This window comes from Remersonia thermophila, chromosome 1 (genome assembly GCF_042764415.1).
Source record: "Remersonia thermophila strain ATCC 22073 chromosome 1, whole genome shotgun sequence".
NCBI lineage: Eukaryota > Fungi > Ascomycota > Sordariomycetes > Sordariales > Chaetomiaceae > Remersonia > Remersonia thermophila.
Genome location: NC_092217.1, coordinates 885,401 through 897,874, shown reverse-complemented (window position 1 = coordinate 897,874; position 12,474 = coordinate 885,401). Strand labels below are relative to the sequence as shown.

Genomic DNA, 12,474 nt, shown 5'->3' with positions numbered 1-12,474 from the left:
CACGCCGTTTGTCTCCTCTGTCAACCCAGCCGTTTCCAACCCCGTGGTCCAACTGCCTTCGGCTCTCGGAAGCAGCGCGAAACTCGGCTGCGACGACAAGGCCACGAGCCCGAAACTGCAACCACGATGCCGGGTCTCAACAAGGAGACGCCGTTCGCGCTAATCCCTCCTTCGGGAGCAACCCAGCTCCACCCGCCTGCCTCACCGGGGAACACTCACCGAGGCCTCAGGAGATTGCAGTCGGCCCATAGCCTGGGAGCAAAGGCTGCCGACCCGTCGTCTCTCATTTCGCAGCAGCGGCTGCTTCACGTCCAACACCAACACCAACCGCTGCCGCCTCTGCAGAGCCGGAACCCGCGCCCTCTCCCCTCCCACCCACCCCCGGCCTCGGCGACGCGAAGACATGCGAGCATCAACCGTTCGGCCCAGAGAGCACGCTCAAACAGCGACGCGCCACCTCTTCCAGACCCATCGCAGTTCAACCCCGCAGCCATGACCGCCATCGCCGCCGCCGCCACGGCCAAGCGCTCCGTCCTGAGCAAGCGCTCCCTCGCCGCCGACGCCATGTCCCTCGAGAAGCTCATCCGCGAAGGCCCGCCCAACGGCGACGTCGAGGGCGCCCTCGAGAGCGCGCGCCTCAAGATCCTCGACCAGGGCATCCGCTCCGACAGCGACGGCATGGTGAGTAGTTCAGACGCGCTGCCCCGTGCTCTACGCTGCATGGCTCCTCGCGCTGACAGGGCTCTCGCACGCTCCCGCATGCTCCCGCAGTCCTCCCTCCGCATCTACGTGTGGCTCATCCTGCTCAACGCGCCCATGCTCGACACCGACAGCTACCTGGCCCTGATCCACCGCGGCGCGTCGCCCGCCTACTCCAAGATCCGCAACGACACCTTCCGCACCCTGTCCACCGACCCGCTCTTCCGCCGACGCGTCAGCGAGGCCAGCCTGATCCGCCTGCTCAACGCCTTCGCCTGGACCCTGCACGACGCCCGCGAGGAGGAACGCGGCCGCGACACCGCCAGCATCGCCAGCAGCTCCCACTACTCGCGGGACCAGTCCTCCAGCCGCCCGGGCACGGGCTACGGCGGCAGCGACTACGGCAGCCCGGCCTCGTCCCCGGCCGCCAAGCGGGCGCGGGCGCGGACCCTGACCACCGAGGGCTCCGTCACCAGCGTGGCCGCCGCCGAAACCGCCACCTACGTCCAGGGCATGAACGTGCTGGCGGCTCCGTTCCTGTACGCCGCGCGCAGCGAGGCCGAGGCCTACGTCGCTTTCCACCAGCTTCTGACCAGGGAGCTGCCGGGCTACATCCGCGGCGCCATGGACGGCGTGCACAAGGGCTTGGCGCTGGTCGACAAGGTCCTGGCCATCGTCGATCCCAAGCTCGCCATGTACTTGCTGAGCAAGAACCTGACGGCCGAGATCTACGCCTTCCCGTCCGTCCTGACCCTCTGCGCCTGCACGCCCCCTCTGCCCGAGGTGTTGCGCCTCTGGGACTTCCTCTTTGCGTACGGGCCGCACCTCAATATCCTGTGCATTGTCGCGCAGCTGGTCATGATCCGCACCAAGATTATGGATTCGCCTAGGTATGCCAATCCCCCGCGCAAGAAAACGCAGCGTGCCGATCCCGGCCGGGAACAAACAACCCATGACTAACAAACCTCCTGCGCCAGCCCGAACAAGCTGCTTCGCTCATTCCCGTCTCTGCAGGCCGACCAGATCAAGCGAACCACCCTCGCCATCATCAAGATGATCCCCGACGACGTTTACGCCGAAATCGTTGCCCACGCACGGTAAACAAGGAGTGCGATTCTGGATACGATGTGCGAGGGGAATTGGCAGGCCGTGATCATCCACGGTGGTCCACGCCAGCCACACGATCGTCGCCCTGCCCTTGATCGTGCGTTATGGCTATCGCCACGGCGGAACGGCCAGCAGGATTGGGCATCTCAAAAACGCCGCGTCGCGGAAGCCGTGAAGGACGGACCGACAAGACCTTGTTGTCCTTCCCGACGGTTTCGAGGACCGCGCCATCTTTCTCTGCCAGCCTCGCCTCGTGCAATCCCGGTGGCGGGATGGTAGAGGTGACAAAGGGGGGCAAGGGGTTGCGGATTGCGCATTATGCTCCCGCACCTGCATGCTTTCTCGGCATGGCGTCAATTACGGTGTGGAACGAGGCGAGAATCGTCGGTCCCCCCTACCGGGTCCCGTTTTGATTCCCGCACCCGGCTTGCGAGTTCTCTCGCGCTGTGCTCCATGCTAGAGAGCAGACTCCTCCCGATCGACTCGGGAAATTGGAACCGACTCTTCTTTTCTGGCATGTTGGAGGATAGTAAGAGGGGCTAAGCCCACCCCGGTCCCACCAGCTCAGGCGCCGGCCACTCCTGTGCCGTCATTCTCAATCTCACCGGGACTTGAGGCACATGGCGGCACTACCGAGCATGAGGATGCGGCGGTGGCAGTGGCGGAAGCACGCCGAAGGAGCCGGCGTTGACGCAGGTTCCCCGTGCTGATGGAGCACCACTCCGGCGGTGTGGTTTTGCGGCATCCGTGGTGATTGGGTGCAGGCCGCGTTGGATGGGTTTGGGGCAGCTTCTCGGTATGGTGTACGCTGAGGATCCTGTACAGTATTACGGCTCGGTGTGGACGGCGCTGGGAACGGTCGGCAAAAAAAGGATGGATTCTGTGTTTTCCTTTTGTACATGTTGGAGTACGAGGCGTCAAAACACCCTGGGGCTGGCTTCTGTTTGTTTGTTTATTAGAGGTTTATGTCTGGTCTGGCGACCTAGCGAGAATGAATGATGAGCGACTGAACTCCCCACCAAGTGTTCCCTCGACCCCGGCGTGCGATGGATGAGCTGTGTGGTTTCTGCGTCTTTTTTCTCGGTGGCAAATTGCCAAACGCATTGAACTGCGTGGTACGAGTAGTTTTGTCCCCCGAGTCATCATTTCCCTTTTGGCCCGGCATCTTGGTGTTGCTCTGGCTGCTTCGCTGTCGTGTCGGCACATTCAAACGAGCGTTAGGTTGGGCGCTGTGCCCTTCAACGTTACCACAAGGACTCTGCTCGATCACCCATCACCCGTAAACTCCTTGCATACGTTGTGTTTCCTGCCGAGTAACCATTGCTTCTGCCAGGTGGGATGAAGCAAAAAAGCGTTGATCATCTCCTATTTATCGTAGACAGGGTGACCCCATCATCATCTCGCCGTCACCGAAACCCCGACACCTACCGTCCCAAGTGCCGTCATTGATCGTTGCAAGCGCCGTTGATCCTCCAGGCGATATCTGTGGGCTTAACGATGTTTTATGTCCACCGGTGGGTGGGAGGCCATGCTCTGCCGCATCCGCCGGACCCTCGCAGCATTCCGTCCGTCTTGTGTTTGCACCTCGTCGCATTCACGATCGCCCTCGGCGCCCCTATTGTGTGCCGCGCAAAACCTCAAGAGACGTACGCTCAAGCGATTCATATGTGGCGGTGGCGAGTTGCGTCGCTGGGTCACTGGGGCCACTAAGGGAACGAAGGTAAGGGCGGGGAAGAAGAGACGTTTGGGTTCCGAAGGGTGTTGTTGTCCTCTGCGGGGCACCAAGGCAGGGGGCGGAGGAAACAAGGTCCGAGAATGAATTGAAAAGACTTGGGGAACCCCGAAACCACCCAATGGGGACTCAAGAATCGTTCAGCTACAGTTGCAGCTGCAAAAGCAAACCCATAGGCCGGAGGCTGCATGTGCTCACCTTTCCTTGGATCTCCCCAGACTGGCCGTTGTTTATGGCCGCGTGAGGTGTAAGAAAATATGCAGCGCTTGCGGGGCCATGGCTCGGCGGCAATGCTGTGTCGCTGATGATTGGGGTCCGGAGCTTCGATGTTGAACTGAGAACCCGCCCGAACGGAGCTCGACTGCCCGGCGGCGCGCCTAGCCCCGATTCTAGCGGCGCTCGGATGCCTTCATGAGGCGCTTGAAACGTGCGGCGCAGGGGGAAAGAAGGGCGATCGTCCTGGCAGACCCCTGATCTTTTGGCATTCCCATGGTTCTTTCTGCCCGTGTGAGGAACAAAAGGTTGCCCGGCTGTTGGGTAACGTGTAGGTATTTGCTACCAACCATGCGCCACCGTCTCGTCGTCTTGAATCGACGCATCACCACTTGACCACATGCCCCACCCCGCAACCTCATGCTAGGACAATTACCCGGTGGTAGTCTAGCAACATTAATATATTAAACCAGCCGGACCCCTGAAAGGTCAGACCGGACTTCTTTTGGACGTCTAACTAATAAGGTACTTCTATTGTTAATACATCGTCTCCTCATCTCTACTTGGGACCATAACCTTTATCATTAACCCCCTAACCCCGACCTCTCGGCTTCATACCTAGCCATCCTCTCTGTTCTACCGCCACTGCGTAACCCGGAAACCGTCATCCCGTACTCCAAAGGATCTGCATATAATCGACAACGGTGTTGTCCCGGTTGGTACTGTTGCTTCTGTCGCTCGCTCGCCGAACATACCCACCAGAACCTTCAGGCAACAACGGCGGCGACGACGCTTGACCGAGCCGAGAAGAAAGCGGCAGAACTGTTTCCCACCAGGAGAAGCCCGCTGCTTCCGAAATGCACTGCTCACCAATGTCCTTGTTGGTAGCCACGACCGGTGTGCTCGTAGCGGCAGTCCCGGTCGCGGAGGGGTCGCAGAAGCCGCTTGCGTCCCTCCCAACGGTATCCAACATGACAAGACATGACCTGACATGTGCCGAAGCATACGGCGCTGGCTGGATACAATGCGGCGAAGTCGTATGTTGCGGGTGCGAGCCTGATGAAAGAGGAGCATAGTCGTTGCTGACGAGTTGACATAGACGAGCAATAAGTGCTACAACCCTGAACTCGGCCATGTAAGTCAATCCCCCTCACCAGCAGCGCGTGAAGCCGCCCCGTTCTGACTGACCACCATCTAGTCATGTTGTAGCGTCGATAACAGCTACTGCCTCCAAGGCACCTGGTGCGCACCCGTGGCTGGGTTCTGCTGTTTGAACGTGAGATATGGCGTCTTGCCCAGACAGGAGTTGAACAGTGCTGATAAGCCAAACAGAGCGAAAGCCTGGAAGCATGCGCGAAGAATGCAGGCTTTAAAGTGCCGGGCAAATGAACCACACGGCCCCGTCGACACCAACTCGTCCGTTGCTAAACAACCGAAGCCGCAGCCGCGCCGATGAGAGTTGTCTTTGTGCAGCAGCAACGCCGCGGCCTGGGAACAGCGGGACGACGCCGGAACACACAGCTGCGGGCGTTCAGCGCCCGAGCCCTGTGTCAAGACACGACGGCGGCCATCGAGCCGGTCTCGAGGATGAAGCCGTGTTGGACAAGGCTTGGTGGGATGGGGAGAAGCGGGCCGTTCATCGTTTGCTGTGTGAGCGAGGTCCGATGAAGTCCTTCGCTCCAATGACATAGAACGGATGCATCCCCCAGAAAGGATGGGCAGGTCTTCTTGGTCGGTGATGGCCCGCGCGAAGGTTCTTGAGCGTAGCTGGATATTGTATCGTCTATCTGCCAAAATCGGACCAACCAACCGGTCCCCATTTTTAAAACGCACTGCATCCGTCCTGTGCGAGCCTGAAGGCGTGGGAAAAGAAGTCCTGCATCGCCGTATAGTGGAAGAGGATTCCACCGAGCACAGCGACGTGCCAGAGATTGTGGCTTCCTCCAATGTAGTCAAACATACCCGGGTACCACCTCTCGGGAACTTTGCTGGCGTAAACCAGAGCACCGAGCAGATAAACAAGAAGCGATTTGGTGATCGGGGTGTAGAAAGACAAGACGTCCTCGAAGCTCCGCGTCAGGGAGAGCTGCAGGATGGGCAGAAAACCCGTCGCCGAGAGCGCCACGTAAAAACCGACCCTCACCCATGCCATGTCCTGTCCGTTAAATCGCGGATGCCATGGGAGGATCACGCCGCCGACGCCCAGGAAAGCCGTGGCAATCATGTAGACCCAGCGGCTCACAGGCTCGCAGTAGAAGGCGGTATATTCAGTCGTCATGATGGATGCGGCGATCAGCAAGGAGATGCCGGTATAGTCGACGCAGGCGAACATCGAGATGAGGCCGACATCGGCCACCGAGTTCATCGTGTGCCAGATGACGCTGCAGACCAAGCACTGGCAGGCGGCGAAGAAGAAGACAGCGGCAATGAAAATATCGGCCCCGGAGCTCATCGAGAAGTTGGCGCTCGTCGGGTAGAAGTAAAAGGCGACGGCCAAGACGAGGACGAGGCCGATGGCGTGGGACCAGATGTTGACGAGCTCATTGGAGAAGCCAAATGCCGACTTGACGCAGGCCAGCTTAGTCTCGGAAAAGCGATACCCCCCGTGGATGTGAGGGTTGATCCTCCAGGGCATCGGAAGGTCCTCGTAGCGAATGAGGCCATGCTCGCGGGCACGGGCAATGGCGCGTTGGACGTGTTCCTCGAGGGATTCGGCGGCACGGATAGCCCTCTCGATGCCTTCGTCGACAACGCGATGCGCCTCTCCCATGATGCTCTCGGCGGCATTTGCGGCGTTGGCCAGGCCCTTCTCCCTGAGCTTGGCCGCCTGCTCCTCCATCTCCTCAAGCATGTCATCCAGCAGCTCGATCCCCACCTTGGCCTTCTCGTTCAACGATTCCGCGGTGGCCATGGCCTCCTGGTATTTTGACTCAAGCGTCTCAACCATGACGTGCAGCCTCCTGCGCCCAGCACCCATGAACTCTTCCGACACCTGCGAGCACCGTATGCGGACGGCCTGCAAGGTGTTGAAAGCGGCCGAGATGCTCGAGTCCAAGGTGATCTCTCCATAGCTTTCCCATTGCTCAAACCGTCTCTCGAGGTCGGTCAGAAACAGGTCCAGCTTCAGGAGCAAGCCCTCTTCGCCATCCATGATCTGGTTTACGATGGATTTCCTCCGCTGCTGTATGAAATGGGAGTGCCGCCGCCGACGGACTGCGGGACGATTCGAGGGCTCATGGCCGGAAGACAATGCGCTGTTGGAGCTGTCGCAGGCGCTGAAGGTGAACGGGGTGGGACACCCCACGTTGGACGAGACGTCCATGGCGGGCCACGAGAAGCCGAAATGACGGACTAGAGCGTCGTAGGGGGACGCTGTGCAACCAAAACGGGGCCGAGCACTGGGTCCGATGCGACGAGATGGACGAAATAGGTCGATTGAGGTAAATTCGAGGCGGTTTGTTTTGGTTAGGTCGTCGAATGGGCGAAACCCGCAGGGGGATATGAATGGGGAATGGTAGGAGATCGAAAGATCTAAAAATACAAAGACTTGACAGTATTGTAAAGAACACCGGAACCCCAGTCTTTCGCCCACGGGCCATATGTACAATGGGTCGAAGGACGATGGGTTCCGGTGGGCAAGCAGGAAATATGTGGGAAGACGTGGTGGACTCCGGGCGGCCACTCCGTGCAAGCCGGTTGCAGGCTAGAAAGGGAGGGGAAGACGAAAGCGCCCGCGTTCATGCAGCAGAGTGGATCAGAGTTTTCCCATTGGTGCAGTTGCGGACCCAGCGCCCCACTTAAAAACATCATCAGCGGGCTCCAGTTCCAACATCTTCTGCATTCCAATCCTCGTGAAAGCGCTTTTCGCCGAGGCAAAGGCGTCAGTCAATCGTCAATGCCCCTCCGGAAGCTGAAACATATCGGGGAAATGGTTGCATCGCACACTAATCTGGTCTACCGATTGACGTTATCAACGATCTGAACATACCTGGTGAGATCCGAACACGAAGTGTTGGGAATTTGGGGGTCATCTCTCGACTTGGTACCGTTGCCGGCCAGCTCTGTTTACATCACAAATCCCGTCACCGACTACGGCGACCCACAATCCCGATCCCCACAACCCGGCGATCCGATTGACCGACGAACCCGACTAGACGTGTCGCCTCCCAAACATACCGGCCGTCATCATGACTACAGAGGCGCGCATCACGGACCCGTCGTTGGCCGCGGTCATCGAAACGTCACGGGCTGCCCGGGAGCAGGCCCAGGCGCTGGTCGACCTGATCGCGCAGGCCACCGCCGTCGACAACAACGCACCGATCCCTGGCGACGTTCTGACCGAGATCTCGAGGCAACAAAAGCTGCTTATTACCAGCATCGCGCATCTTCGTGGGCTTCACCGGGCCGCCCATTTCCGCGCGCGCGACACCAAAAGCAAGACCGCCGAGGCCCGGCATGAGGTGGATGTGCTGCACTTGCAACTACAGAACCTGTATTACGAGCAACGGCACCTGGAGGGAGAGATTGCCGCCTGCGAGGGCTTCGAGTGCGTTTCAGCCAACGCTGCGTCGTACCATTTGAGCAAACCCGCTAACGCCTCTCGTCCCGTTTCCAGGCACACATACCAGCAGCTTCCGCTGATCCCTGTCGAGGACTTTCTCGCACAGCACCCTGAGCACGCCGAGGACGACGAGAACGCACTTATGGTGGCGCGAATCAACCACGAGCGGGCCGAGCGGGAGGCTCTCGAGCAACAGCGGCTGGAGCTGCAGAAGCGGAAGCAGAAGCTGATTGCCGAGAACAAGAAGCGGCGGGATGATCTGGCAAATCTGGACAAGGACCTTGAGAAATTTATTGACGTGAGTTGGCGATGGACCTACGTTGCGTGGACGTCAAGCATTAACAATCACACACTCAGGCTGCCAAACCCATTCAAAAGATGTTCGAAAAGGTGGTGTGAGGGACCACAGCTGCCGGACTTTCGCTACCCACGAGCACGAACTCGCCGCGAATCATAAAGCGACGCCGAGCCAAGAAAGGAACAATCTTGCTATGGATTACAGTTCACACATAAGACCAAAGCCTTCCGGATGGAACCTGGCTGTCCAGAGGCCACTTCCGAAGGCATATGGGTTCGACCGGGTCTTCCCTGAAGACACCACCGGGACCATGACTTGGATCACGGGCGGATCCACGTGATGAGTCGGCTGGGGAGTCGCCAGATCACTCTCAACTGTGGTGGCTTCTGAAAGGATCGAGAAGACAGCACCTCAATGTGACCCCCGACTGCCCGGTGCGCAGCGGGAACGCTCCGTGGCACCGAAGCGCGATCTCTCGTCTGGTGGGCGGCATCAACCTTGTCGGGGATGGATTGTACTACTCCTGGCTTCGCGGAACGGTTACGCTTCCATCGGCCACTTGCGTTGCTAATCACGGTTGGCTGCCAGGGCTGACTTCGCCTGGAAATTGCCGGCTTCAGGACACACTTGCAAGATTGATAGACATTCAGAGAAGAGGGGTGTTTGCTTTCACCACGCACACCAACCAAGGACAAAACATAACATGATGACGAATGTCTGGTCGCAAGTTTCCATTTGTGATAACATTCTTCGGGCCCCGCTGTACTACTTCGCATTGCATGTTTCGTTCTGTCCCGCTTGGCATACAGTTCACAGGCCTCGTCACAAACCGATATTCCCGGATCAAGATAACTGTCCCTGCCACTTACTTCCCAGTTCTGCGTCCCAGAGTGGTGAGCCCCAACGCTCCGTTCACCAGGCCCGCACGCTGGGCTCTCATTCTCAGACCATTGGGACGAATGGAAAGCTCGCCGAACCGCCTGGCTGGATGTCGAGTCCCAGCGGTTTCAGCCTTTCGTTCTCAACCAACCCGCGTCAAGACATTGTGTTCCCAGATGGAAGCGAAATGACTCCTGAGGAGATTGAACAAATCAAGCCAACCAAGGCTGATGAAATGCAGGCTCGAAAAGAAAAAGCGACAAGTGAACATGTTTGGTCTGCGAGGGGATCACGGAACCATCCAATGAGACGCCTGGCAAGCCGTCAAATGAAATGAAGCCGAGGATCATGCAGGGCGGGCTACCGAGACGCCACCGTTTGCGTTTCGAGGGGAGGCCTCTCCATGGGGATGAGCCGCACACCGTGCCTCATACGCAGTACGTACATGCTTACTGCGTACTATACATGCTCACGCACGTCAGGTACGGTTACAACCGGACCTGTGACGACTTTACTTGTATGTACACTCATCGTTCCAAGAAAAATGCTCGAATTTTGATCCAAACCAGGGGCTTTGACGAAAGGCTCCAAGAGAGTACTGCGTAACTAGTTATCTTGCAGTGGGGATTCAGGTGCTCCGTCTCTCCAGCCTGATAGGTCCAGCAAAATTTGGAAGGCTGGGAATCTCGACGCCATCCCGCAATCCTGGCCTCGTCTGGTCGTAATCGTAATGGCCTATGGCGGGGCGTTACGATGGCTAGGAACCTTGCTAGGTAACTACGCAGTATGCGGCCACACTTCATCTGTAGCTAGCGCGGCATGGTCCTGGCCAACGACGGATGAGAACGAGAGGCGCATCCCCCAGCACACAAACCGACATTTCCCACAGAGCTGTGTCACCTCATCGGCCCACAACCTTGGCAGTGAATAGTTTCTGCGGATGGAGCAAGGCGAACGTTATCGTTATCAGTAACTAACCATCGTCAAACCAGGATGGGAGCAAAAAGTTTGTTCTGAGTGCGATGTAACACGCCACGGGGGCGTCGATCGAAGGCGCCAAGCTGGTCCAAGCCGGAGAAGTCCATCACAGTGCCTGCAACGTGCGGTAACGAGTTTCCCAATGTTCGCATGTGAGATCTTGAGGAAAAGTGATACAATACAAAGAAACACGGATGCATAGTCAGCAAGGTAGATATGAGACATTGCGGTGGGCTGGGTGAAGCCAGACCGCACCGGTGTGTGGCGCAGGGACACGCAGGCTGACACGACGCGGGTCATCTCCCGTCCCCAGGAGATGCAGCTGTTGCGACCAAGATTCCCCCAGTCCAACTGGCCGGCCCGACGGACGGAACCTGGACGAAAAGGTCGCTGGGCCGCAGTCCCAGCTCGTGGACATGAACGCCTCAGAGGTAAGCGCCTTGCTCAGCGTCCGTCAGCTGGCCGAGCTACTGCGTACTACACAGTAGGCATTGCAAACCTGATGGAAAAATTTTGCTGTTGTTCGGATTGCCTACTACCAGAGTGTACTGTGTGTACAAGTAGTCCCGAACAAGAGAAGTTGTGGAGCGGAGTTGGTTGCCATGGAGCCATTTCAACCGCAGGTTGTGGTTGGGGAAAAAATCACCACGAATGGCAAGCCGCCCTCTGCCCATTCCATTCCCTTCCGCCCTCTGGATGGACGTCAGGTCCAAGGTTGCAACGCGGACGGTGTAAATCTTAAATAACGCACACTGTCGGTAACGAGAACGTACGAGCGCGCCAGCAGGAATAGCCGTTGCTTGGCAGTGGGCTAAACCCAATTCAGCTATAGCTCCTGCGTTGTGTTACCCGGCATGTTCCTGCCTTGAACCACCCGCGGCAGGGCTTCACGGCCGCGCCCTCGGCCACAGTGTTTTGTGAGCAGATGAAACCGATCGATGAGCAGATCGACGGGACCAAGCAACGCTTCTCCAAAGCACAGCTGGCTAACGTTAGGTATCTGCCGGAAAGAGTTCATTTCGAGCAGATTTCATCCCAAAAACTGAGCAAGGTTGCCACAACAGACAACGGCCGCCTGACGTTTACTTGATGTCACCGCCTCTTCCAAGCCTCGAGGGCATCGACGGACCAGGAGCCGCCTCACCCGACATTGAACTGGCAGAAGGCAATCAATGGGCCGGAAGAGACGATCCCCGCAATGTATCCTGTCATTGGGAAGAGTCTAACACAGTCCCGCGACACAATGTCTGTCTTCCAAATCTGTCTGGCCAGCATTGCTGCCGCTGCAGCCCTCGGTCGCAATAACCACAGCCGTCAGACAAACTCAGGTAGACCACGGAAAACCCACGGACCTTCATCCATTCAGCCTTGGCCCTAGCCAGAACGTGTGTGCCCAAACCTGACGAAAGTTCGGAACGCTTGAACACGACCGGCAAGGGGTCGTGTCGTACCGTACGGCACTGTGCTGTAACCTGAGGGAACGGACGCCGTCTCTCTCCGTGTCGGTCGCTGGACCGAGAGTTTGCACCGCACCCCCCCCCCCCCCCCAGTTTGCATTGGTTTGTCACAGGCTCGTTCTGGACTGTACTGTGTATGCGCTGACGGGGGTCCCCCTTTTTTTTTCTGCACTCGACTGGTCTGGGGTCGTGGGGTTCCATCGCATCAACAGCTAAGGTACCCTCAGCTCCCCGACTTCGCCTCTCTACCTACCCACCCCCAGCGCACCGCCAGTCCCACGGCTGCACCGCTTTCCAGCCGGCATTGCGCCCTGACAGTTTCTTCTTCTTCTCTTCCTCTTCCCTCTCACCTCCCGCACCTCCCTCCTTCCCCTCTTCCTCCCCTCTTCCTCCCCTCTTCCCTCTTCCTTCTTCCTCCCCCTCCGTCTCCCGTCGCCAGGCCTGCTGCGCCAGTGGACCTGTGCAAGTATCGCGTCGAGTGCACACCGACTCGCGTCCCTCCTGTGTCCACACGGGGCCCAATCGACGTGTTCCCGTCGACTCTCTCGTC

General features: G+C 58.4%; 4 protein-coding genes across 4 annotated transcripts; 3 read left to right on the top strand and 1 right to left on the bottom strand.

Annotated features, from left to right (window-relative positions):
• Nucleotides 1-126: 126 nt before the first annotated feature.
• VTJ83DRAFT_256 (uncharacterized protein) lies at nucleotides 127-1,800 on the top strand (the record flags this gene model as incomplete). The annotated part of the gene is made up of 3 exons (XM_071008843.1): nucleotides 127-681; nucleotides 772-1,589; nucleotides 1,677-1,800. 3 exons carry the CDS (start codon nucleotides 127-129, stop codon nucleotides 1,798-1,800), a joined length of 1,497 nt encoding a protein of 498 aa, XP_070869609.1.
• A 2,808-nt stretch (nucleotides 1,801-4,608) lies between these two features.
• VTJ83DRAFT_255 (uncharacterized protein) lies at nucleotides 4,609-5,140 on the top strand (the record flags this gene model as incomplete). Its single annotated transcript, XM_071008832.1, has 4 exons — nucleotides 4,609-4,788; nucleotides 4,851-4,886; nucleotides 4,950-5,027; nucleotides 5,084-5,140. The coding sequence occupies 4 exons, from the start codon at nucleotides 4,609-4,611 to the stop codon at nucleotides 5,138-5,140; spliced, it is 351 nt and encodes a 116-aa protein (XP_070869608.1).
• Nucleotides 5,141-5,573: 433 nt separating this feature from the next.
• Nucleotides 5,574-7,073, bottom strand: VTJ83DRAFT_254 (uncharacterized protein; the record flags this gene model as incomplete). Its single annotated transcript, XM_071008821.1, has 1 exon — nucleotides 5,574-7,073. One exon carries the CDS (start codon nucleotides 7,071-7,073, stop codon nucleotides 5,574-5,576), a length of 1,500 nt encoding a protein of 499 aa, XP_070869607.1.
• An 865-nt stretch (nucleotides 7,074-7,938) lies between these two features.
• VTJ83DRAFT_253 (uncharacterized protein) lies at nucleotides 7,939-8,711 on the top strand (the record flags this gene model as incomplete). The annotated part of the gene is made up of 3 exons (XM_071008810.1): nucleotides 7,939-8,297; nucleotides 8,367-8,610; nucleotides 8,670-8,711. 3 exons carry the CDS (start codon nucleotides 7,939-7,941, stop codon nucleotides 8,709-8,711), a joined length of 645 nt encoding a protein of 214 aa, XP_070869606.1.
• Nucleotides 8,712-12,474: the final 3,763 nt, after the last annotated feature.